The sequence below is a fragment of the Pseudophryne corroboree genome, chromosome 6 (genome assembly GCF_028390025.1).
Source record: "Pseudophryne corroboree isolate aPseCor3 chromosome 6, aPseCor3.hap2, whole genome shotgun sequence".
Taxonomy (NCBI): Eukaryota; Metazoa; Chordata; class Amphibia; order Anura; family Myobatrachidae; genus Pseudophryne; species Pseudophryne corroboree.
Genome location: NC_086449.1, coordinates 354945179 through 354968041, shown reverse-complemented (window position 1 = coordinate 354968041; position 22863 = coordinate 354945179). Strand labels below are relative to the sequence as shown.

General features: G+C 47.1%; 1 protein-coding gene across 5 annotated transcripts in view; it reads right to left on the bottom strand.

Moving 5' to 3' along the window:
- Nucleotides 1-22863, bottom strand: part of LOC134932296 (neuronal acetylcholine receptor subunit alpha-3-like) — a 177233-nt gene that overhangs the window by 35869 nt on the left and 118501 nt on the right. For all 5 annotated transcript variants that reach the window (XM_063926601.1, XM_063926603.1, XM_063926602.1 and 2 more), the window contains one exon: nucleotides 20122-20261. In XM_063926601.1, the coding sequence (XP_063782671.1) occupies nucleotides 20122-20261 (140 nt within the window). The remainder of the gene's footprint in view (nucleotides 1-20121; nucleotides 20262-22863) is intronic.

Below are 22863 nucleotides of genomic sequence, written 5' to 3'. Positions count from 1 at the left end.
CTGAAAACAGCCAGTTACCACCCACAAACGTCTTCTTCCTGTCAAACACCAAATTTTCGCACCTCCTGTTGCTGTTTGGTGACGCACCTGCGCATTGGGGTGCATACGCATGTACAGCCATTTGATAATCGGCCGCTGTGCGAATTCGCAGAACAGCAGTCAGGTCTGAATTGGGCCCAATGTTTGTTGGCAAAACCACAATAGTGTATTTATTTTTATTTATACTAATTATAGAAAAGTAGGTGTCAGTCTCTGAACTGTCAAAAGTATAACATTAATCAGCAATAGCACTTGCAAGAATATGTCCTGACCTGGATATTTGGGTGCCTCCTGATGAGTTGACTCTCAATATAGAAATACATGTGTTCTGAGGGGGAGGCATGACGTTATGTGGAGATACGTGGTCCATAGTTGCCTACCCTCCCTCATTCTGCAGGAGACTCCCTGAAATAGCAGCAATCTCCCTCACTCCCTGAAAAGTCCATTAATCTCCCTCATTCTTGGGGGAAAAATAAATCAGAGATACATACATTCAAATGGGATCCTTAGTGCCATTTCCCTGCATTGGTTATAAGGCACAATGGATCCCTATGGCCACTTACAGTATATTGAACCTCTTGTAAGACACAATACACAAACAAATCCTGCAAAATATCAGTGTCTTTTCTTCAACAAATAGATCTTACTAACTTTGGGGCTCATTTACATTTGGATGTAAGTCATTTTCATGACACGCCTCCCCGATGTAGTAGTACTCGCCCGCGCTGATAGGTGTTACTTTCACAATCTCCCTGAAAAGCTTTTTCAAAAGTAGGCAAGTGTGACGTGGTCACTCCTTCTCAGAAAAAGAAGATAGCCCATTTGTTCCCCTCAGCAGATGCTACACCTACTAGATGGTAAGGAGAAGGGGGTGTCCACCCATTGAGTTTGTCTGCCTGCTGAAATCATTTTACAAAGGCATCACAAGGGGGTGTGGAGGGTGCAGGTTGCATCCAGGTCAGTGGCGTAACACCCACCCCCGCAGCCACTGCGGAGGAGCAGGGCTGCGCGGGTGCCGCCACTGATTGCTGCCGTGAGTTTGGGAAGGAGCTGGAGGGCACAGCTCGCGCCTCTCCTGTGTCCATCCTGGCGGGTCTCCGGCAGCGGCGTGTCTGTCAAATGAAGTGCCGGTTCATGAGCCAATCAGAGCTCGCAGACCGGCAGCCAATCAGGAGCTGCAGCTGCCGGTCCGCGAGCTCTGATTGGCTCACGAACCGGCACTTCATTTGACAGACACACCACTGGAGACGCAGGACGGACACAGGAGAGGCGCGCGCTGTGCCCTCCGGCTGATTCCCGGACTCACAGGCTGTACCCTCCTTCCCGCATAGCAGCGGGGCGGGGGGGGGGGGGGGGGGCGTTACCTGGCACTGGGGGGGCATATTTGGCACTGGGGGCATATGCAGGGCCGGATCTAGACCTTGTGGTGCCCAGGTAAAAAAATAGGGGCGTGGCTTCATGGAGAAGGGGTGTGGTCAGTTATGCCCCCTGTAGCTGTGCCCTCAGTAGTTCTACCCCCAGTACTGTGCCCCCTGTAGAGTTGTGCCCCCTGTAGAGTTGTGCCTCCTGCAGTATTGCCCCCAGTACTGTGCCCCCTGTAGAGTTGTGCCCCCAGTAGTATTGCCCCCAGTACTGTGCCCCCTGTAGCTGTGCCCTCAGTAGTTGTGCCCCCAGTACTGTGTCGCCTGTAGAGTTGTGCCCCCTGTAGAGTTGTGCCCCCTGCAGTATTGCCCCCAGTACTGAGCTTCCTGTAGAGTTGTGCCCCCAGTAGTATTGCCCCCAGTACTGTGCCCCCTGTAGAGTTGTGCCCCCAGTAGTATTTCCCCCAATACTGTGCCCCCTGTAGAGTTGTGTCCCCTAGTTGCGCTGCTTACAAAAAAATAAATAAAAATAAATTAATACTTGCAATCCCCGCTCCTGCTTCCCAACCGCTGCTGCCCTCTGTCTCCGGCCGCCTTGGATCTATGGGAGAGACGTCATGACGTCTCTCCCATAGCACTGCATAGTTACTAGAGGTCAATTATGACCTCTAGCATCTATGTGCCGCTCCCGCAATGCAGTGCGGGTGCGCGATGACTTCATTGCGCACCGCACAGCACTGGGTATCTACACAGCACCGGGCGGCACCAGTAGTGGATCTTGCCACGGCGGTGGCGCCCTCCAGAAGGCGGCGCGCCGGCGAAAAATCATGCTTGCCTGTAGCAAGATCCGCTACTGGGCATATTTATAGCTGACACTGGGGGGGGGGGGGAATATATGGGGCACTGGAGGCATATGTGTCACAGGGGGCATATGTGTTTCTGGCACTATAGGGGTATATTTTTATCTTGCACTGTGGGGGAATATCTGGCACTGGGAGCACAGCCCTAGCAACAAGCATTACCCCCTGGTAACAAGCACAACACCCGGCTCATGAAATCCCTGGCAACAAGCATTACCCCCTTAGCAACGAGCATGACACCCACTGCATGAAACCCCTGGCAACGAGCTTGACACCCAGAACATGATACCCCTGGCAACAAGCATAACAGGTAGCGCATGAAACCCCTGGCAACGAGCATGACACCCTGAGCATGAAAACCCCTGAAACCGTGCATGGAACCAAGAGCATGAAACCCCTGGCAATGAGCAGGTAATTTAAAAGTAATTAGAAGCCTTACTGTAGGGCTTAATGTGTAATGGGCATTGTGTAGTGTGGCATAATGTATCACGGACATTGCGCTGTGTGTCATAATGTGTCACAGGCATTATGATGTGTGGTATACTATATCACGGGCATTGTGGTATGTGGTTTAATGTCTCAGGAGCATTGCAGTGTGTAGCATAATGTATAACGGGCATTGCGATGCATGGCATAATGTGTCACATGCATTACGGTGTGGCATAATGTGTCAGGGGCATTACGGTGTGTGACATATTGTGTAATGGGCATTATTGTGTGTGGCATGATGTCTAAGGGCCATTGCAGTATGTGGCATAATGTATACTGGGCATTACTATAAGGAGGAAAAATTACAAATAATGTAAGGGGCATGAATCAGGATTATTATTTTTCTAGTGGTGGCTAACGTCTCTGAGTGCAGGTTGCAAAACTGGGGTATAAGGTAGTCTTTTCCTGCAATGCCACACCCCTTTATGCAAAGCTACACTCATAACAGCATGCCCGCACACGATTCATCACTTTACTAGTGGCAATTATATGGGGGGGGGCGCGCCAGAGAATGTTTTGGCTTGGGGGAGAAAAAATTCTAGTTATGCCACTGATATCCAGGTGTCACCCTTCCAGGGGGTAACACCAAAATGCCAGCTCCTCCACAGTCACAAAAGTCACATTGTCTTGCAGCAAGCGGCTCCTGTCACTGAGGAGGAGTCAGCATTGCAAGCACTAGTCTTAGGGGGCAGCCCAGCATCTGGGAAAGCTGGGCACACTCCCCAGAGTTATGTAACCAGGGAGCTTCTTGCGAGGCCACACCCCCTTAGTGATCCACATGGGCCTTCTGCAAGGCTACACCTACTACCAATGAAGCCAATCCTCCTTTTTGGTTGCACACACCAGTCAGGCACAAGGGGGCTCTTGGCCGCACTGGGTGTCACTGACCCCAGTGCCACCACTGCATTTAGCCACCACAAACTGTCACAGAACTGGTATTCTGTTCAGGCCCATCAGGCTATTCTGGCAAGAGGTAAAGTGTATGAAGCTAGGCGGTCTAATGAAGCTTCTCATTTCAGAAGAACACTACAAGAATGGTGCTCAAATATAAGTAATGATATTGGGATACTGTCAAAGACATAACTAATAGGCTAACTACAGATAGGGACGTTTTTAGGGCAGGGCGAGCCATGCAATCACAGCTAGAGACCAGTGAAGTACATTAGTTGCACTTGAGAGAGAAAAGGACTAGAAGCCTTTTAAGTGTCTCAGACATATATTGTTTAAAAAAGAGCTGTATTTCTAAGCTGCTTTTCTGCTATTTGATCACAATTTGATATGCACCTTTATGGCTTTAAATGGGTCCCAGATCTAATTCGTTTGAAAAAGAGCAGTATTGATAAAAAGTGCCATTTTATCACAATTAGATGCGCCTTTCATATGTAGTTGAACTGTCTTTCACCCATGTTCAAGATACCTACCCCTGAGGAAGGCATTATTAGGACAAAACGCATAGGGTTGTATCCATTCAATATCCACCGTCCAATCTGTGAGGTTTCCACCTTTTAAACTCATGCCTTGTTAAGGTGAAGGTGGGATTATGTGTCATCTCTCCTGTATTGGCTGTGATTTATGTTATGTGTAAGCATTTTAAGTAATTTTTAAATATTGAAATCTTTGTATTAAGAATAAAAACTTGGGTATCTTCTACTAATTGGCCATTGGCCTTTTTGGGTGTTTAATTTCAGTGATTGGGAATCTCCACAATATCTCTTCACTTCAAGTATTGGAAATTACTGTCTACCACATGGAAGAGTCTCTTATTTAAGCTACCTTCAAGCAATTACCTGCCGCTACATACAGTATGGTTATATTTATATGGGCAATATGAAAACATTTACAAGAAGTTACAAAACTATATAGTTCATCTAGCGCCCTCTGGAATATTTTTTGTGTCATTGTGTGTGTGCATATGTATATATATATATATATATATATATATATATATATCTATATCAGAGATGAGCGGGTTCGGTTCTCGGAGAACCGAAACCCCCCTCCCGCTGTCGGATTCTCACGGGTTTTGGATTCCATATAAACAGCCATGCGTGGCCGCCTTTTTCACTCCGGACTTGGAGAGTGAGGGAGACAGACCTCTGCCTCTCTCTGTGGGTGGTGGCGTCGGGTGGGGTCAGTGTGTGCTCTCTAGGGGTGCTGTTCTGTCACTGTGCTGTTAGGGGTGCTGTCCTGTCACACACTGTGGTGTCATGTGCTGTTAGGGGTGCTGCAGCTGTACATGGGTGTTGATGTCCTGGCTGTCACTGTGCTGTACAGGGGCACTGTCCTGTATGCTGTGAAAATACAGGGGTGTTGGCCCTGTTCTGTATGCTGTAAAAATTCAGGGGTGCTGTGAAAATAAATGTACACTGGCCCTGTCTTGTATGCTGTAAAAAATCAGGGGTGCTGTAAAAATAAATGTACACTGGCCCTATCTTGTGTGCTGTAAAATTACAGGGGTGTTGTGAACATACAGGGGTGCTGGCCTGGTCCTGTATGCTTTAAAAATCCAGGGGTGCTGTGAAAATAAATGTACACTGGCCCTGTCCTATATGCTGTAAAAATACGGGAGTGCTGTGAAAATAAAGGAGCACTGTTCTGTGTGCTGTAATAATAAAGGGGTGCTGTCCTATGAAATGGAGACCAAATAATTGGAGGAAAAAATAGTGAACGATCAGGAACCACTTCCAGTTCCTAGTACTAGTGCTGAAGCTGCTGCTGCCACCAGTCATGACATTGATGATGCAATTCCATCAACGTCATCTGCTAATGCCGATGCCCAATGTCAACGAGGGCATGTAAAATCCAAGAAGCAAAAATTGAGAACAAAAAAAAAATATCTGATAAGAAACATAAAATTGGCAATATGCCATTCAGAACACAAAGTGGCAAGGAAAGACTAAGGCCTTGGCCCATGTTCATGACTGGTAGTTCAACTTCTCATGAAGATGGAAGCCCTCCTCCCTCTCAACAAATAAAAAAATAAAGCTTGTTAAAGCACAGGAAAAAACAACTGTGCGTTCAGAGATATCACAAATTCCCAAGGAGAGTCCAAGTATGTCCGTGGTTGCGATGTCTAGGCCTGACCTTTCCAAGACTGTATTGAAAGAGGAAGCTCCTGCCACCATTTGCACACCCTGTGCAAGTGCTGGGAGGAGCACCGCCAGTCCAGTTGCTGATATTGAGATTGAGGGTGTCACTGTAGAAGTACACCAGGATGAGGAGGATATTGGTGTAGCTGGCGCTGAGGAGGCAGTTGACGATGAGGATTCTGATGGTGATGTGGTTGTTTGAATAAGGCACCAGTGGAGACATTTGTTGGCCATGGGACAGGGGTAGAACTCCCGGAGACTATAGAGTCAGCAGCCGCCGGGCTCCAAGCCTGTAGGGGGCACTTCCTCCATTGTCCCAGGAAGATCGGACTGTCACTGGGGATGCCGGCCAGCACAGACCACTTTATTTAGTAAACGTTGCAGGATAGCAAGTAAAAGTCAGTAAATGAAAGTAACATTAGGGGGTTACACTGCTTTAAAAATAGAAACAGACTGAATTTTTGCTGAACCCTTAACTCACTGGCCATCTGCAGTTTTAAAGAAATCATGCTCTGACTTGTCACCGCCCCCGCCCGGGATCATCTGCTGCTCCCGTGGCTGAGGGACGGGGAGGAGAGCGCAATGCATGACTCTTCTCCCCTCGGTCACCACCGCCGCCTGGGAATTTGATCACCCGCTACTCCTGTGACTGGGAAGGAGAGCGCAGCGTGCACCTCTGCTCCCCTCAGTCCAACTCTTGTAGGCCCCCATAAAAGAGGACGTGGATTAAACTCGGCTGGGCCTACCAGTGAGTTCACCGGCTCCCCGGTGGCCCAGTCCGAGCCTGAGAAGGGGGTACAAATTTGGAGGCTTTGGCCCCTAGTTTTTCAGTTTGTCCAGTAATGTGGTAATTATATATTTGCTTGGTTGAAGTCCTTTCCGTTCCACACCAACATAGGAGTGGAGGTGAAAGCCTGTGTGTTGTTCCTGATCGCGTGTGCCTCTCTAATTTTTAATCACCTTCTTGACACTGTCCTCTTCCTCTTGCCTCTTCTCATAATGTGAAAAGTCATCAAAAAAGGAGTTGGTATTTTTGTAGCTAGCTATGATTCGGAGAACTTGGCGAGCTCTTTCCAGGGGAACCACCTGTCGCTGAAATTATGGGTTTATTAAACTGCATGTACTGTTTAAACAACATAAGGGTGGGTGCGAGGGTCCAAGGATAATTCCTTCTTGAAACTTTTTTTTTTTTTTTTGCATTATGTGCTCTTTGGGGCCTAGTTTTTAAAACTGCCATCCTGTCTGCCACTGCAGTGCCACTCCTAGATGGGCCAGGTGTTTGTGCTGCCCACTTGTGTCGCTTAGCTTAGTCATCCAGCTACGTCGGTGCAACCTTTTGGCCTAAAAACAATATTGTGAAGTGTGAGGTGTTCAGAATAGACCGGAAATGAGTGGAAATGAATGTTATTGAGGTTAATAATACCGTAGGACCAAAATTACCCCCAAATTCTGTGATTTTAGCTGGTTTTATGTTTGTTTGTTTTTCAAAAAACATCCAGATCCAAAACCAAAACCCGAAAGGGTCGTTTTGGCAAAACCAATCCTGCAGCAGTGGCAGCGGCAGCAGCGGCAGTAGGAGGAAGTGGTTCTTAATCTTTCCCTATTTTATCCTCCAAATTTTTGTTCTCCATTATTTTTCTGGAGTTATATAACAAAATGCAGCACAGGAGAGCGTACCTCTACACCACACAGAGCAAACCCGGTAAAAATTATTTGGATTAAATATTAATAACCCCTTTATTTGGTGTAAATAATATACAGCACAGGACAGCACCACTGAACTTATATGGTAGCAACACTGGACTGGATTTATACGGCAGTGCCACTGGAATTATATGGCAGTATCACTGGACTTATACGGCAGTACCACTGGAATTAACCGTCAGTATCACTGGATTTATGCGGCAGTACCACTGGATCTATACGGCAGTACCGCTGGACATATACGGCAGTATCACTGGACTGGATTTATATGCCAGTACCACTGGAAACATACGGCAGTATCACTGGATTTATACGGCAGTACCACTGGACATATAGGGCAGTATCACTGGACATATACGGCAGTATCACTGGATTTATACAGCAGTACCACTGGACATATATGGCAGTATTACTGGACTGGATTTATACGCCAGTACCACTGGACATATAAAGCAGTATCACTGGATTTATACGGCAGTACCACTGGACATATACGGGAGTTTCACTGGACTGGATTTATACGCCAGTACCACAGGACATATACGGCAGTATCGATGGATTTATACGGCAGTACCGCTGGACATATACGGCAGTATCACTGGACATATGTGGCAGTATCACTGGATTTATACGGCAGTACCTCTGGACATATACGGCAGTATCACTGGACTGGATTTATATGCCAGTACCACTGGACACATACGGCAGTATCACTGGATTTATACGGCAGTACCACTGGACATCTACGGCAGTATCACTGGATTTATACGGCAATACCACTGGACATATAGGGGGTCATTCCGAGTTGTTCGCTCGTTGCCGATTTTCGCTATGCTGCGATTTGTTGCAAAATGCGCATGCGCAAGGCACGCAGGTCGCATGCGCTTAGTTATTTAACTAAAAACTTAGTAGATTTGCTGTGGATCCTGCGGCGCTTTTCAGTCGCTCTGCTGATCGGTGAGTGATTGACAGGAAAGGGTCGTTTCTGGGTAGTAACTGAGCGTTTTCCGGGAGTGTGCTAAAAAAACGCAGGCGTGTCAGGGAAAAACGCGGGCGTGTCTGGAGAAACGGGGGAGTGGCTGGCCGAACGCAGGGCGTGTTTGTGACGTCAAACCAGGAACTAAACGGACTGAGCTGATCGCAATCTGTGAGTAGGTCTGGAGCTACTCAGAAACTGCAAAGAATTATTTAGTAGCAGTTCTGCTAATCTTTCGTTCGCTATTCTGCTAAGCTAAGATACACTCCCAGAGGACAGGCGCCTAGCGTGTACAATGCTGCTCAAAGCAGCTAGCGAGCGAACAACTCGGAATGAGGGCCATAGGGCAGTATCACTGGACATATACGGCAGTATCACTGGATTTATACAGCAGTATCACTGGACATATACGGCAGTACCACTGGACTTATACAGCAGCACAGGGACACCACCACTGGACTGATGCAGGACAACACAGCACCACTGCAATGGACTGGACTTATACAGCAGCAGTGGACATATGGCAGCAGAGGACACCACCACTGTGACTGGACTGATGCAGCACAAGACACTACCACTGTACTGATTCAGCACAACACAGCACCACTGGACTGATGCAGGACAACACAGCACCACTGCAATGGACTGGACTTATACAGCAGCACTGGACATATGGCAGCAGAGGACACCACCATTGTGACTGGACTGATGCAGCACAAGACACCACCATTGGACTGATGCAGCACAACACAGCACCACTGGACTGGACTTATACAACAGCACTGGACATATGGCAGCAGAGGACACCCCCACTGTGACTGGACTGATGCAGCACAAGACACTACCACTGTACTGATGCAGGACAACACAGCACCACTGCACTGGACTGATGCAGCATATGACACTACACTGGACTGAGCAGCACAAGACAGCACTGGAATCGCCATCCCACTTTCCCTCCCGCACAGACACTGGCACAGATACTGAGGATGGAGACACGTCCTCTCGTTACACTCTCCAATGCCGGAGTGAAAATGGCGGCAACGCGCTGCTCCTATGGAATCCAAGCCCCATGACAGCGGGATGATTACATTTTGCCTCGTTCTGGTTTTGGATCCAGGCTCGGGTAGTGAAGTACGGTAGTGTTCGGTTCTCAAAATAACCCACCCAAATCTAACTCTCTGCAAATGTTATATCTGCCACACCTGCAGTGTACATGGGCCCTCATTCCGAGTTGATCGGTCGCAATGCGAATTTAGCAGAGTTACACACGCTAAGCCTACGCCTACTGGGAGTGTATCTTAGCTTCTTAAAATTGCGACCGATGTATTCGCAATATTGCGATTACAAACTACTTAGCAGTTTCAGAGTAGCTTCAGACTTACTCGGCATCTGCGATCAGTTCAGTGCTTGTCGTTCCTGGTTTGACGTCACAAACACACCCAGCGTTCGCCCAGGCACTCCCACCGTTTCCCCGGCCACTCCTGCGTTTTTTCCGGAAACGGTAGCGTTTTCAACCACACGCCCCTAAAACGCCGTGTTTCCGCCCAGTAACACCCATTTCCTGTCAATCACATTACGATCGCCGGAGCGATGAAAAAGCCGTGAGTAAAATTACTTTCTTCATAGCACAGATACTTGGCGCAGTCGCAGTGCGAACATTGCGCATGCGTACTAAGCGGATTTTCACTGCGATGCGATGAAAAAGAACGAGCGAACAACTCGGAATGAGGGTCATGGTTTTGCCCAACTGCTAACAAATTTGCTGCTGTAATCAACTCTGAATTACCCCCACTGTGCAAAGCACACTCAGGCTTAGGCCTGGAAACACAGATATAAAAATAGGATTTTGGTACTTACCGATAAATCCTTTTCTCCTAGTCCGTAGAGGATGCTGGGGACTCCAAAAGGACCATGGGGTATAGACGGAATCCACAGGAGCTTGGGCACACTGAAAAGACTTAAACTGGGTGTGAACTGGCTCCTCCCTCTATGCCCCTCCTCCAGACCGCAGTTATAGGAACTGTGCCCAGGAGAGACGGACATTTCGAGGAAAGTATTTTTATGTAAACTATGGGCTACAAACATACCAGCCCACCCCACAAACATACCGTACCACCGGAGTAACAGTAAACCAGATAACAGTATGAAATAACAGCAACAAGCTGAAAACCAGAAATACACAACCCGTGTATAAACCAAGTTAACCAACAAGAATACATTGCCAGTAACAGTCCGCACTGGGATGGGCGCCCAGCATCCTCTACGGACTAGGAGAAAAGGATTTATTGGTAAGTACCAAAATCCTATTTTCTCTTACGTCCTAGAGGATGCTGGGGACTCCAAAAGGACCATGGGGTTTATACCAAAGCTCCAGACTGGGCGGGAGAGTGCGGACGACTGTGTAGCACCGACTGAGCAAACGCAAGGTCCTCATCAGCCAGGGTATCAAACTTATAGAACTTAGCAAAAGTGTTTGCACCTGACCAGGTGGCTGCTCGGCAAAGCTGTAAAGCCGAGACGCCTCGGGCAGCCGCCCAAGACGAGCCCACTTCTCTGGTAGAATGGGTTTTTACTGACTTCGGCACGGGTAGCCCCGCCGAAGAATGAGCCTGCTGAATCGTACTACAAATCCAGCGTCTGTTTTGAAGCAGGATGACCAATCTTGTTAGAAGCATACAGGACAAACAGCGCCTCAGTTTTCCTGGCAACAGCCGTTCTGGCGACGTAGATCTTCAAAGCTCTCACCACATCCAGAGACTTTGGAACTGCCACAGCATCCGTAGCCACCGGCACCACAATAGGTTGGTTAATGAGAAACAAAGACACCACCTTCGGCAAAAATTGTTGACGAGTCCGCAATTCTGCCCTATCTGAATGAAAAATCAAGTACGGGCTCTTATGAGATAAGGCCGCCAACTCAGACACCCGCCTGGCAGACGCCAGCGCCAACAGTATGCCTACCTTCCAAGTGAGAAACTTCAACTCAACCTTACGCAAAGGTTCAAACCAGGAAGACATGAGAAACTGTAAGACCACCTCAAGATCCCATGGAGCCACAGGAGGCACAAACGGAGGATTGATATGCATTACTCCTTTCACAAAAGTCTGAACCTCTGGGAGGACAGCTAATTCCTTTTGAAAGAAAATAGACAAAGCCGAAATCTGCACTTTGATGGAGCCTAATTTCAGGCCTGCATCTACACCTGCCTGCAAAAAATGGAGAAAACGACCCAAGTGAAAATCTTCCGCAGGAGCCATTTTAGTCTCACACCCGGAAACATGCTTTCTCCAAATACGGTGATAATGTTTCGCTGTAACCTCCTTCCTAGCCTTAATGAGAGTGGGAATGACCTCCCCGGGAATACCTTTACGAGCTAAGATCTGGCGCTCAACTTCCATGCCGTCAAACGCAGCCGCGGTAAGTCTGGAAACACGCATGGACCCTGCAACAACAGGTCCTCTCTTAGAGGAAGCGGCCAAGGATCTTCCACCAGTAACTCCTGAAGATCCGGGTACCAGGCCCTTGGCCAATCTGGAACGACTAGAATCGCCTGAACCCTTGCTCGTCGAATGATCCCCAGTACCTTTGGAATGAGAGGAAGTGGAGGGAACACATACACCGACTGGAACACCCACGGAGACACCAGGGTGTCCACTGCACTGGCTTGGGGGTCCCTTGACCTGGAACAATACCTCGGGAGCTTCTTGTTGAGACGAGACGCCATCATGTCGATTAACGGAATTCCCCAACGCTTTGTCACCTCTGCAAATACCTCTTGGTGAAGAGCCCACTCTCCCGGAAATCTGCTTCCCAGTTGTCCACTCCCGGTAGGAAGACTGCTGACAGGGCACTCACGTGTTGTTCCGCCCAGTGAAGGATTCTTGTGGCTTCCGCCATTGCTCTGCTCCTTGTTCCACCTTGACAGTTTATATGTGCCACCGCTGTGATGTTGTCTGACTGTACCAGGACAGGTCGACCCTGAAGAAGGCTTCTTGCTTGTAGCAGGCCGTTGTAAATGGCTCTTAACTCGAGAACATTTTTGTGGAGACACGCTTCCTGGAGCGACCATCTCCCCTGGAAGTTTCTTCCTTGGGTGACTGCACCCCAGCCCCGGAGACTTGCATCTGTTGTCAGAAGTACCCAGTCCAGGATACCGAACCGGCGACCTTCTAGGAGGTGAGAACTTTGCAGCCACCACAGGAGAGAAATTCTGGCTCTGGGAGCTAGGCTTATCTTCCGGTGCATGTGCAGGTGAGACCCGGACCATTTGCTCAGCAAATCCCACTGAAACACCCGGGCATGAAACCTGCCAAACGGAATGGCTTCGTACGCCGCAACCATTTTCCCCAGAACCCGAGTACAGTGATGGATGGACACACTCTTCGGCCGCAGAAGTTCCCTGACCATCGACTGCAGTTCTAGAGCTTTTTCTTCTGGAAGAAATACTCTTCGTAACTCCGTGTCCAGAATCATGCCCAGAAAAGACAGCCGAGTGGCCGGAATCAACTGAGATTTCAGCAAATTTAGCACCCAACCGTGCTGCCGGAGCAGCAACAGTACCAAATTCACACTCCTCAGCAAGCGTTCCTTGGACCTCGCCTTTATCAGGAGATCGTCCAAGTACGGGATAATTGTAACCCCTTGCCTGCGAAGGAGAACCATCATTTCTGCCATGACCTTGGTGAAAATCCTCGGGGCCGTGGAAAGCCCAAACGGCAACGTCTAAAAATTGGTAATGAGAATCCTGTACCGCAAACCTTAGGAAAGCTTGATGCGGAGGATAAATCGGGACGTGTAAGTAGGCATCCTTTATGTCCACTGACGCCATAAAATCCCCCCCTTCTAGGCTGGCAATCACCGCTCAAAGAGATTCCATCTTGAACTTGAAAACTTTCAAGTTTGGATTGAGGGACTTTAGGTTCAGAATCGGTCTGATCGAACCGTCCGGTTTCGGCATCACAAAAAGGCTTCAGTAGAACCCCTCCCCCCGTTGAGACGGGGGAACGGGAACAATGACCCTCTGTAGACACAACTTTTGTATTGCTGCCAGCACGACCTCCCTGTCCGGAAGAGACACTGGTAGGGTCGACATGAAAAACCGGTGAGGGGGCGTCTCCTGAAACTCCAGCTTGTAGCCCTGAGATACAATCTCTAGAACCCACGGATCCAAGTCCGATTGGACCCAGACCCGACTGAAGAACTGCAGACGGCCCCCCACCGGTACAGACTCCCCCAGGGAAGCCCCAGCCTCATGCGGTGGACTTGGTAGCGGCAGCGGCGGACTTCTGGTCCTGGGCGCCTGACACTGCAGGCGACTTCTTTCCTCTTCCTCTACCTTTTGAAGCGAGAAAGGACGAACCTTTTCCTCACCTGTATTTATTTGGACGAAAGGACTGAATCTGCTGATGTGGTGGCTTTTTGTGTTGTGTGGGAACATAGGGAAGAAAAGACGACTTACCCGCCGTCGCGGTAGAAAACAGGTCCGCCAAGCCTTCCCCAAACAGGACATTACCTTTAAAGGGTAACGCTTCCATAGCTCTCTTGGAATCGGCATCAGCATTCCATTGATGGATCCACAGCGCCCTCCTGGCCGAAATCGACATGGCTTTGGTTCTTGACCCCAAGAGACCAACATCCCTTGCCGCATCCTTCAGGTAATCTGCAGCGTCCTTGATATAACCAAGAGTCAAAAGAACAGTATCTTTATCAAGGGTATCCATATCAGCAGCTAAATTCTCAGCCCATTTAGCAATAGCACTACTCACCCATACCGACGCCACTGCCGGTCTGAGCAATGCACCCGTATTAGTGAAAATGAACTTCAGAGACGTCTCCAGCTTGCGATCCGCCGGATCCTTGAGAGCTGCCGTGTCAGGAGACGGAAGCGCCACCTTCTTAGACAAACGAGATAGAGCTTTATCAACATTTGGAGACGACTCCCATTTTTCCCTGTCATCAGAGGGGAAAGGATACGCCATATAAATCCTCTTGGGAATCTGCCACCTCTTGTCCGGTGACTCCCAAGCCTTTTCACAAAGAGTACTCATCTCATGAGAGAGGGGAAACAGCACCTACGGTTTTTTCTCTTTAAACAAGCAAATCCTTGTTTCCTGTACGGCAGGTTCCTCAGAAATGCGTAACACATCTTTTATAGCCACAATCATGTACTGAATACTCTTAACTAATCTTGGATGTAAAGGAGCCTCAGTGAAGTCGACATCGGACTCAGAATCCGTGTCGGTATCAGTATCTACCACTTGAGTAAATGGCCGCTTTATCGACCCCGAAGGGGTCTGTACCTGCGATAAAGCATCCTCCATGGATTTTTTCACCACCTGTGTCTGTGATTCAGATTTATCTAACCTCTTTGATAAAGAAGTCACATTAGAATTAATTGTATTCAACAGTGCAAGTAAGTCAGGTGTCGGCTGCGCCGACAGAGCCAACTCCAGACCCGCATCTGCCCCCCCAATAACCTCCTCCGGTGAATAACATTCAGCCTCAGACATGTCGACACCTAGTATTGACCCACCGACACACACATACAATGCCTCAGCCAGGGGACAGGCCCACAAGGAAGCCTGTATAGAGAAACACAGAGGGAGTACGCCAGCTCACACCCCAGCGCCCATATATCCCACCAACGAAAATATATGTACCAGCGCTGCCCAATAATACCAATTACGCACCAGCTACTGTGTCCCCCCCCCCCCCCGATAAGCTCCCCGGCTAAGCTCCGCCCCCTCCCGGCGCGCTTCAGCCCGCCAAATTCAAATCACGAAAATGCCGGCGGGGGTCCCGAAAACGGTGCCGAGGCACCGAACAAGTATCTGCCGGCCCAAGAAGACTCAGTAACATGCTGCCCAGGGGCGCCCCCGCCAGCGCCCTGCACCCTGTGAGTGCTGGAGGAAGTGTGTGTGGGAGCACGGAGCGCAGCATTACCGCTGCGCTGTACATGGTTACTGAAGTCTTCTGCCGTCCTGAAGTCTTCTGTTCTTCTCATACTCACCCGACTTCTGTCTTCTGGCTTCTGTGAGGGGGGTGACGGCGTGGCTCCGGGAACGAGCAGCTAGGCGCACCAAGTGATCGAACCATCTGGAGCTAATGGTGTCCAGTAGCCGAGAAGCAGAGCCCTTAAACTAAGAAGAAGTAGGTCTGCTTCTCTCCCCTCACTCCCACGATGCAGGGAGCCTGTAGCCAGCAGGTCTGCCTGAAAATAAAAAACCTAACAAAGTCTTTTCCAGAGAAACTCAGTAGAGCTCCCCTAGTGAGTGTCCAGTCAGTCCTGGGCACAAAGTCTAACTGAGGTCTGGAGGAGGGGCATAGAGGGAGGAGCCAGTTCACACCCAGTTTAAGTCTTTTCAGTGTGCCCAAGCTCCTGCGGATCCCGTCTATACCCCATGGTCCTTTTGGAGTCCCCAGCATCCTCTAGGACGTAAGAGAAAAGAAAATAAGCACACAAACATAAAAAGTTTTAGCAGTTCTTTTGCTCAGCAATCAGTCCGCCATGCTTTCCTGGCACAGCCAATGTCATAAGTCCCTGGCACTATAAAACTGCATCCTACTTGTTGGACCCTAACGGGCATCAGTGGCCGGTGCATTAGGTTAATGGGACTTTTAAACTCCTCTCCTGCTTCTGACTTCCTGCTGTCTCTGAGTGAGCTGGAAAACCCAGACTTCTGTTTTTTCACTTGCAGCTGTGCAAACCATAAAACCCAGCGTTATAAATCTCCACTGCAGGGGCAGAATGTGCAGGTCTTGTTTCCTTTTCCCTTGGAGGGAGCTGATCCCACCAGAATGTGGGCAATTGTGGTGAGACTGGACACAAGCCTTCTTACCACATTATGGGGGTCATTCCGAGTTGTTCGCTCGCTAGCAGATTTTAGCAGCATTGCACACGTTAGGCGGCCGCCCTCTGGGAGTGTATCTTAGCTTAGCAGAATTGCGAATAGAAATTTCTTAGCAGTTTCTGAGTAGCTCCAGACCTACTCACAGATTGCGATCAGCTCAGGCCGTTTCGTTCCTGGTTTGACGTCACAAACACACCCTGCGTTCGGCCAGCCACTACCCCATTTCTCCAGACACGCCCACGTTTTTCCCTGTCACACCTGCGTTTTTCCGCACACTCCCAGAAAACGTCCTAAGTTTTGTGCTAAAATACTAACCGCATGCGCACTGCGTACCATGCGCATGCACATTTTTGCCTTAATCGCTCAGTTGAGAAAATCGGCAACGAGCGAACAACACGGAATGATCCCCTATATACGCAGTGATGGGGAACCTTGGCACTCCAGCTGTTGTTGAACTACACATCTCAGCATGCCCTGCTACAATTTTAGCATGGCCAAATAGCAAAGTAGCAGGACATGCTGGGATGTGTAGTTCAACACCAGCTGGAGTGCCAAGGTCCCCCATCACTGTTATATAGTATTTATAAATCCTACACATTGTTCCTATGTCCTTAGAAGCGCAGCCACTGTCCTCAACAACAGATATATCTGCAGGTGGAAGTGGTGGTTGGTCAGTGTGTATGAACAACCACTATCTGCAGATATATCCTTAGGTGTGTACCCAGCTTTATGGTGCCCATACACTTGTGAGATATTAGGTGCTATCCTTCGATTTCGACCGCATCTGTGAGAGAAATCAAAGGATTGTATGCACGTTTTAGGTACCTTGAGACGCGATGTGCAGGCACGCTGCTCGAATATCGTGTCTCAAGAGATTATGTGCTGCACATAATATTTCTCGCATAGCAGTGCGATCGCATGTGGTTTTTAAAACACATGTGATATATCGCACTGCGATGTGCGATGGGCATCCACCGGGAGCGGCCTGGGGCCGCTTCCACTTGGCGGTGACGTGTCCATCACGTGATTACCATGCAATCTATCGCATGATCGCATGGTAATCACTTTGGCAGATCAGGTGCAATTTCATCGCACCTGAACTGCCGGTGCGATGCCCCACGATGTCGCGTTGCGGGGCATCGCACAAGTGTATGGATACCGTTAAACTAATGTAGAATGAACTGTAGCAATAACGTATTAACATAAACTGTTATAAGTATCAAAACAGAACTGAAAAAAACTTTTAATGCAAAACAATCAGGCTGCTGATTGCAACAATGTTTAAGCACTTTTGAGAATAATGGTCGGTACACACTGTTAGATATATATGCAGATCAATGGATCTGCAAATATATCTATAGCCCGATCGGGCAGTGTATTGTGTATACACACTGCCTGATCCAAAGTGACTAACTTACATGCGTCCGCCCAGTTGAGCCGTCAATCACCGGAGGCCTGTGCAGCATGTGTACGGGCAGTTGGCTGACCGCCAGTACACACACAACGATGCACCAATATATCGGTAGATATATTGGTCATCATGTGTGCAGCAGGGCCGATGCGATATGTCTTTGAATGACGGCATTCACAGACATATCGTTGGTACTTACTGGCCGACGGGACAGCAATATATCGGTCATTCAATAGAACGGCCAATATATCGCCAATGTGTACCCAGCTTTAGAAGTAGAATAAGTAGAGCCCTGGACTGCTAGTTCTTCAGGTGAAAGGACCACATTTTTAAAATATTTTTATCTTTTTTATGGGGGGGAGGGGGGGTTCTAACTTTTCTAGTGATTCCATCCCTGGGCTGATCAATTTGGGGCAGGTTAACATTATAGAAGGAGAACCCAATGCTGTGTATCTCACAGTATCTCTCTGCCCATTATTATGTTAATTTGTGTGTGACTGGCAGCCAGTCTGCCAAAGATTGGAAGAATGTGTATGGTGACACAATCCTTTCAGCAGATGTAGATTGGAGATTTGCAGCAAAACTGGATAGGTGTGTATGCACAGATTGCATGTTGACTCTGAGACCAAGGTCAAAATGTAATAGATTGGGATTTTTGAAGTGAGCCAAAAATCGCATCAATTCGCAATTTAAAAACTTTTTTTTTTTTAGTAAAGAAAACATGGGATTTTAAACAAAGAAGAGTTGCGATTTTTAGACCAACCAGAATGCGTGATACATGGTGGGTGTACTGGGCCATGACAGAAACTGACCCATTGGCACCCAAAAGTGTTTAAAAAAAGACATGCAGCCCCACCCCCTCCCCCCGCCTTCTAAGCATAACCCACCCCAGGCTCTTGGGCTGGATCTGGTTCCAAAAATAAGGGTGGAAAAAGACGTAGGGGTTGCCTGTATTTTTGGAACCAGCACCGGGCTCCACTAGTCAAGGTGATACAGGTCCCTGCAGCCATAGCATTATCCTCAACTAGTCAGCCCTGGCCGGGGTTCCCTGGTGCAGTGTGGACCACCTCAATAAAGGGCTCCCCACAGGACACCCAAGGGCTAGGGCTGAATGAGCACGTCTAATATTTTAGTCTCATTTGTTTGATTTGGCTCTCTTTATCTACTTTTAGTATTTGTGTGTAGGCCCTGATTAAGGGTTCCAGCCGCCCTAGGCTAATACAGAAGTGGGCGCCCTCATCCCCCCTTCCCCACCCAAACCATAAATTTTTCGCTCATATTCAGCTAAAAACCTCTAATTATGTGTCAGAAGTTACCACAGATTCTATTATTGTTCGCTGATACAAATTGTATTTCTTCTTACTTCTTTAGGTCTTCACAGCAGGCAGCCGGCAGCATAAGCGATGCTGTTAGCTGTAGGTGCAGTCTGTGCGCTTAGCCTGTGTGCTTACAGAGAGTGAAGTTTCTTCACTCCCCCCGTCACCTGGCTCCATAGCACTGCATGCTAATATGGACGAGATTGTCCATATTGGCCTGCATGCATAAGCGACCCGGCACCAACGATGAACGAGTGCGAGGCCGCGCATTGTTCATCATTGGTGCCTACACACTGAACGATATGAACAAGTTCTCGTTCATTAATGAACGAGAACGTTCATATCATTCAGTGTTCTCGCCTAATGTGTAGGGCCCATAAGTACCACACTAGGGGCCTAATTCAATCTTCCTCTAATGGGAAAACCATGTGCACTGCAGGGGAGGCAGATATAACATGTGCAGAGAGAGTTAGATTTGGGTGGGGTGTGTTCAAACTGAAATCTAAATTGCAGTGTAAAAATAAAGCAGCCAGTATTTACCCTGCACAGAAACAATATAACCCACCCAAATCTAACTCTCTAGTTTTGTGTGCGATTTGGAAAATTGCATCCTATTACATTTGCAATTTCTATTGATTTCTATGGAAAAATATCTGGATGCGATTTCAGCATTGCAATTTTTGGTAATGTTTGAAAACATGCAATTAGGAAGGTATCCGCACCCTACAACATTTGCGATTTCCCAGAAACCGTGCGAGTTTATGTAAAAAATATAAAAAGTTTCACAAAATCACAACCTATTGCATCTAGCCCCAGGCCTCCAGTAGGAGTGTGTAAACAGTCTGGTATGGAGCTGGATCCCTTGAGGATTGGAGAAGTGTGTACGCAGCTTAAACCAAGGTTAAGCCAAGACAGTTACCTAGAAGCCTCCATTACACAGAATAAAAAGTGGAAACAATAAAAATAGTATAAATCAGAGCAACAAAACGCAACAGTATTACACAAAAAACAACAAATCTTACCACTTTAATAAGCTGTGATAACGACACCTCGAACTTGACAATGACTGGATCAGAAACATTCTCCACAGGCCGGATGTATGGATTGTAGTTGTCAAACAATTTTTTATAGAGTTTGTGTTCTGCACTGGAGCAAAGAAACCCTGGAATCAAACACATTATTAGAAAGGGATGTTCAACATGAGACTATTCTGTGGTAAATGGATTTCGATATACACCATTTTTTCTATGGAAATCTTTAAATAACAGTTGCTGCTACTAACCTGGATTTCACGTAAGCTGTAAATATACATTCAAGTAACAGAAACACAGTTTGACAAATGAATATATCTTGATTTACAATGAGAATGAAATTCCATTTTTACAAATGTATTTTCCCTTAGGTTCTTTAATGTTGCTGCCTTTATAGTACTCAAAAAGTATTACTTAAATGCTTATCCACTATAAGTTGTTAGGTAGTGATTTATTTTACTTAGACTTGAGGTTATATGTTTAATGAGATTTCATACTGTCACTGCTTTGACAAATAATGCCTGACAAGAATATATAACAGCTGTAAAATTAATTTGCATCGTTGTCTAATAGATAGAGATTTTATTGACGTCAGTACTTTGTAGGTCCACCATGGGCAGTCATTACTGCAGACATCCTTTTTGGCAAACTGTTCACAAGATCCTGGACAACAGCAGGCGGTATGTTTTGTTATTTTGCCTTAAGTGCAGTGACCAACTGCGACACTAATGAAGTTCGTGTCAGTCTAGAATGCACCTGTCACTCCAATTCGTCCCAGAATTTCTCAGTGGGGTTAAGATCTGTACTTTGAGCTGGCCAGTCTAATATTTGCCCCTCTACCCATTCTATACCTTCATGATCATGTGTCACTTTTGTCTACATAGTGTATGTAATGCAGAATGAAATTGTGTTCTTGCTATTGGGTACAGAGCAGAGTAGAGCATTTTTTTGTGCCGCGCCCACAATAAATGTGAAATGACCTAATCCAGATACTTATGAGAGGCTTGTTGCCACTGTATTGTGTCTGTAAAAGATCTGTAGCCTAGATAAACCCACTTTAGGGGAGACAGTCTCACTTTTTGAGGCCTGACCCAGCGATGGCAATATGAATACTGGAATAACTAGCGCAAAGAATATCACAGAAGACATGTGGACCCCCACTTAGGTTAGAGGAGAGGAGATTCCGCACACAGAGGCGAAAAGGTTTTTTCACAGTAAGGACAATACGAGTTTGGAATTCCCTGTATGAGAGAGTAGTAATGGCAGACTCGGTCATTACTTTTAAGAATGGGCTAGATAAATTCCTAATGGATAAGGATATACAGGGTTATGGTGGATAGATCACGTACCATAGTTATAATAAAATGAGGAAATACAACACAACAGCAGACTTTATCAACAGATAAAATTACTCCTGTAAATAATACAGAGTAGGAGAACACAAATAGGTTGAACTCGACGGACAGATTATCTTTTTTCAACCTCACAAACTATGTAACTAAGAGTTTCCCAAACGCGGTCCTGAAGTTCCCCCATTGGTCCAGGTTTTAAATGTATCCATGCTTGGCCACAGGTGACTTAATTAGCACATTAGTCAATTTGATTTAACCATCTGTGCTGAGCCATGGATATACCTAAATCCTGGACTGTTGGGTTGCCTTGAGGACCGCATTTGGGAACCTCTGAACTAGAGGAATTAAGCAAACCACCTGACCACACTCACCTGTGCCTTGACGAAGACCTATGTGGTGGAATAAAAAATGTAGAATCAGAGCTCAATGCTCATACTGCAAATATGCCAAAGCCTAGTGAGAGAGAAGCAGCATAATAGAATTGCCTGTGGACCTGGGCTCTATTATATCGTACCATAAATTTCTATAAACACTGACTTTTCTCTAATCTCCAGTAGGCAGTCTTGCTAAACTTAAGAACATATGTCTACTGTTTGTGTCATGTGAATTTATTTTGGTATGGAAGTAAGTGTAAAACCACAGGTAGGTGATGAACTCTGGGACTTTTATATAAAGAGACTCATCAGAGAGAAAGATAAAACATTCAGCTCTACACAACAGTATTTTTTTATTTTTCTATTGTTATTCATTATTGAATGGACGTCTTTTTTCTTAAAGTGCAGTGGTCAGCTGCAGAGTCTTGCCTCTGCCCAAGCATAATCTTTTTATATTTGAATCAAAAGTAATAAAGCCTGATTCCCTTTATCTTTATTAGGGTGCTTGTGAGATTAGCTGCAATGTATTTCAACTGTGTATGAATCTAAGGAGCTAAAAAGTCACACAGCAAATGACTCGGGTCCAGTCTGCAGTGTGAACACGGTTTCAACAGCTGTGACACGGCTTGAAACTGTGTTTAATAAGCCGTGTTGGACCCAGGGTTTCAGTGTAAAAGGGGTATAAGGGATTTATGAATGGAACATCAAGTAGCCAGATCTGAAGGTGACTTGTGGGGACTTCCTTGATACGGCCAGAGCAAAAGCTACCTTACAACCTTCAAGAACAGTGGGTAACCCATAGCTCCAACTACAAACAGATGTAAAAAGGGCCTGATTCAGAGTTGTACACAAATCCAGAGATCGTTGCCCATTCTGAGTAAGCTTAGATGAATTCAGATGGGTGATGACTGCGATTGTCGAGCTGATGATCTGATGCTGCATCTTTGGATGCAGCACTCATCGATGCCGGTAGAAGGCATTTTTTTTTTCAGATGCCTCCTGCAGCA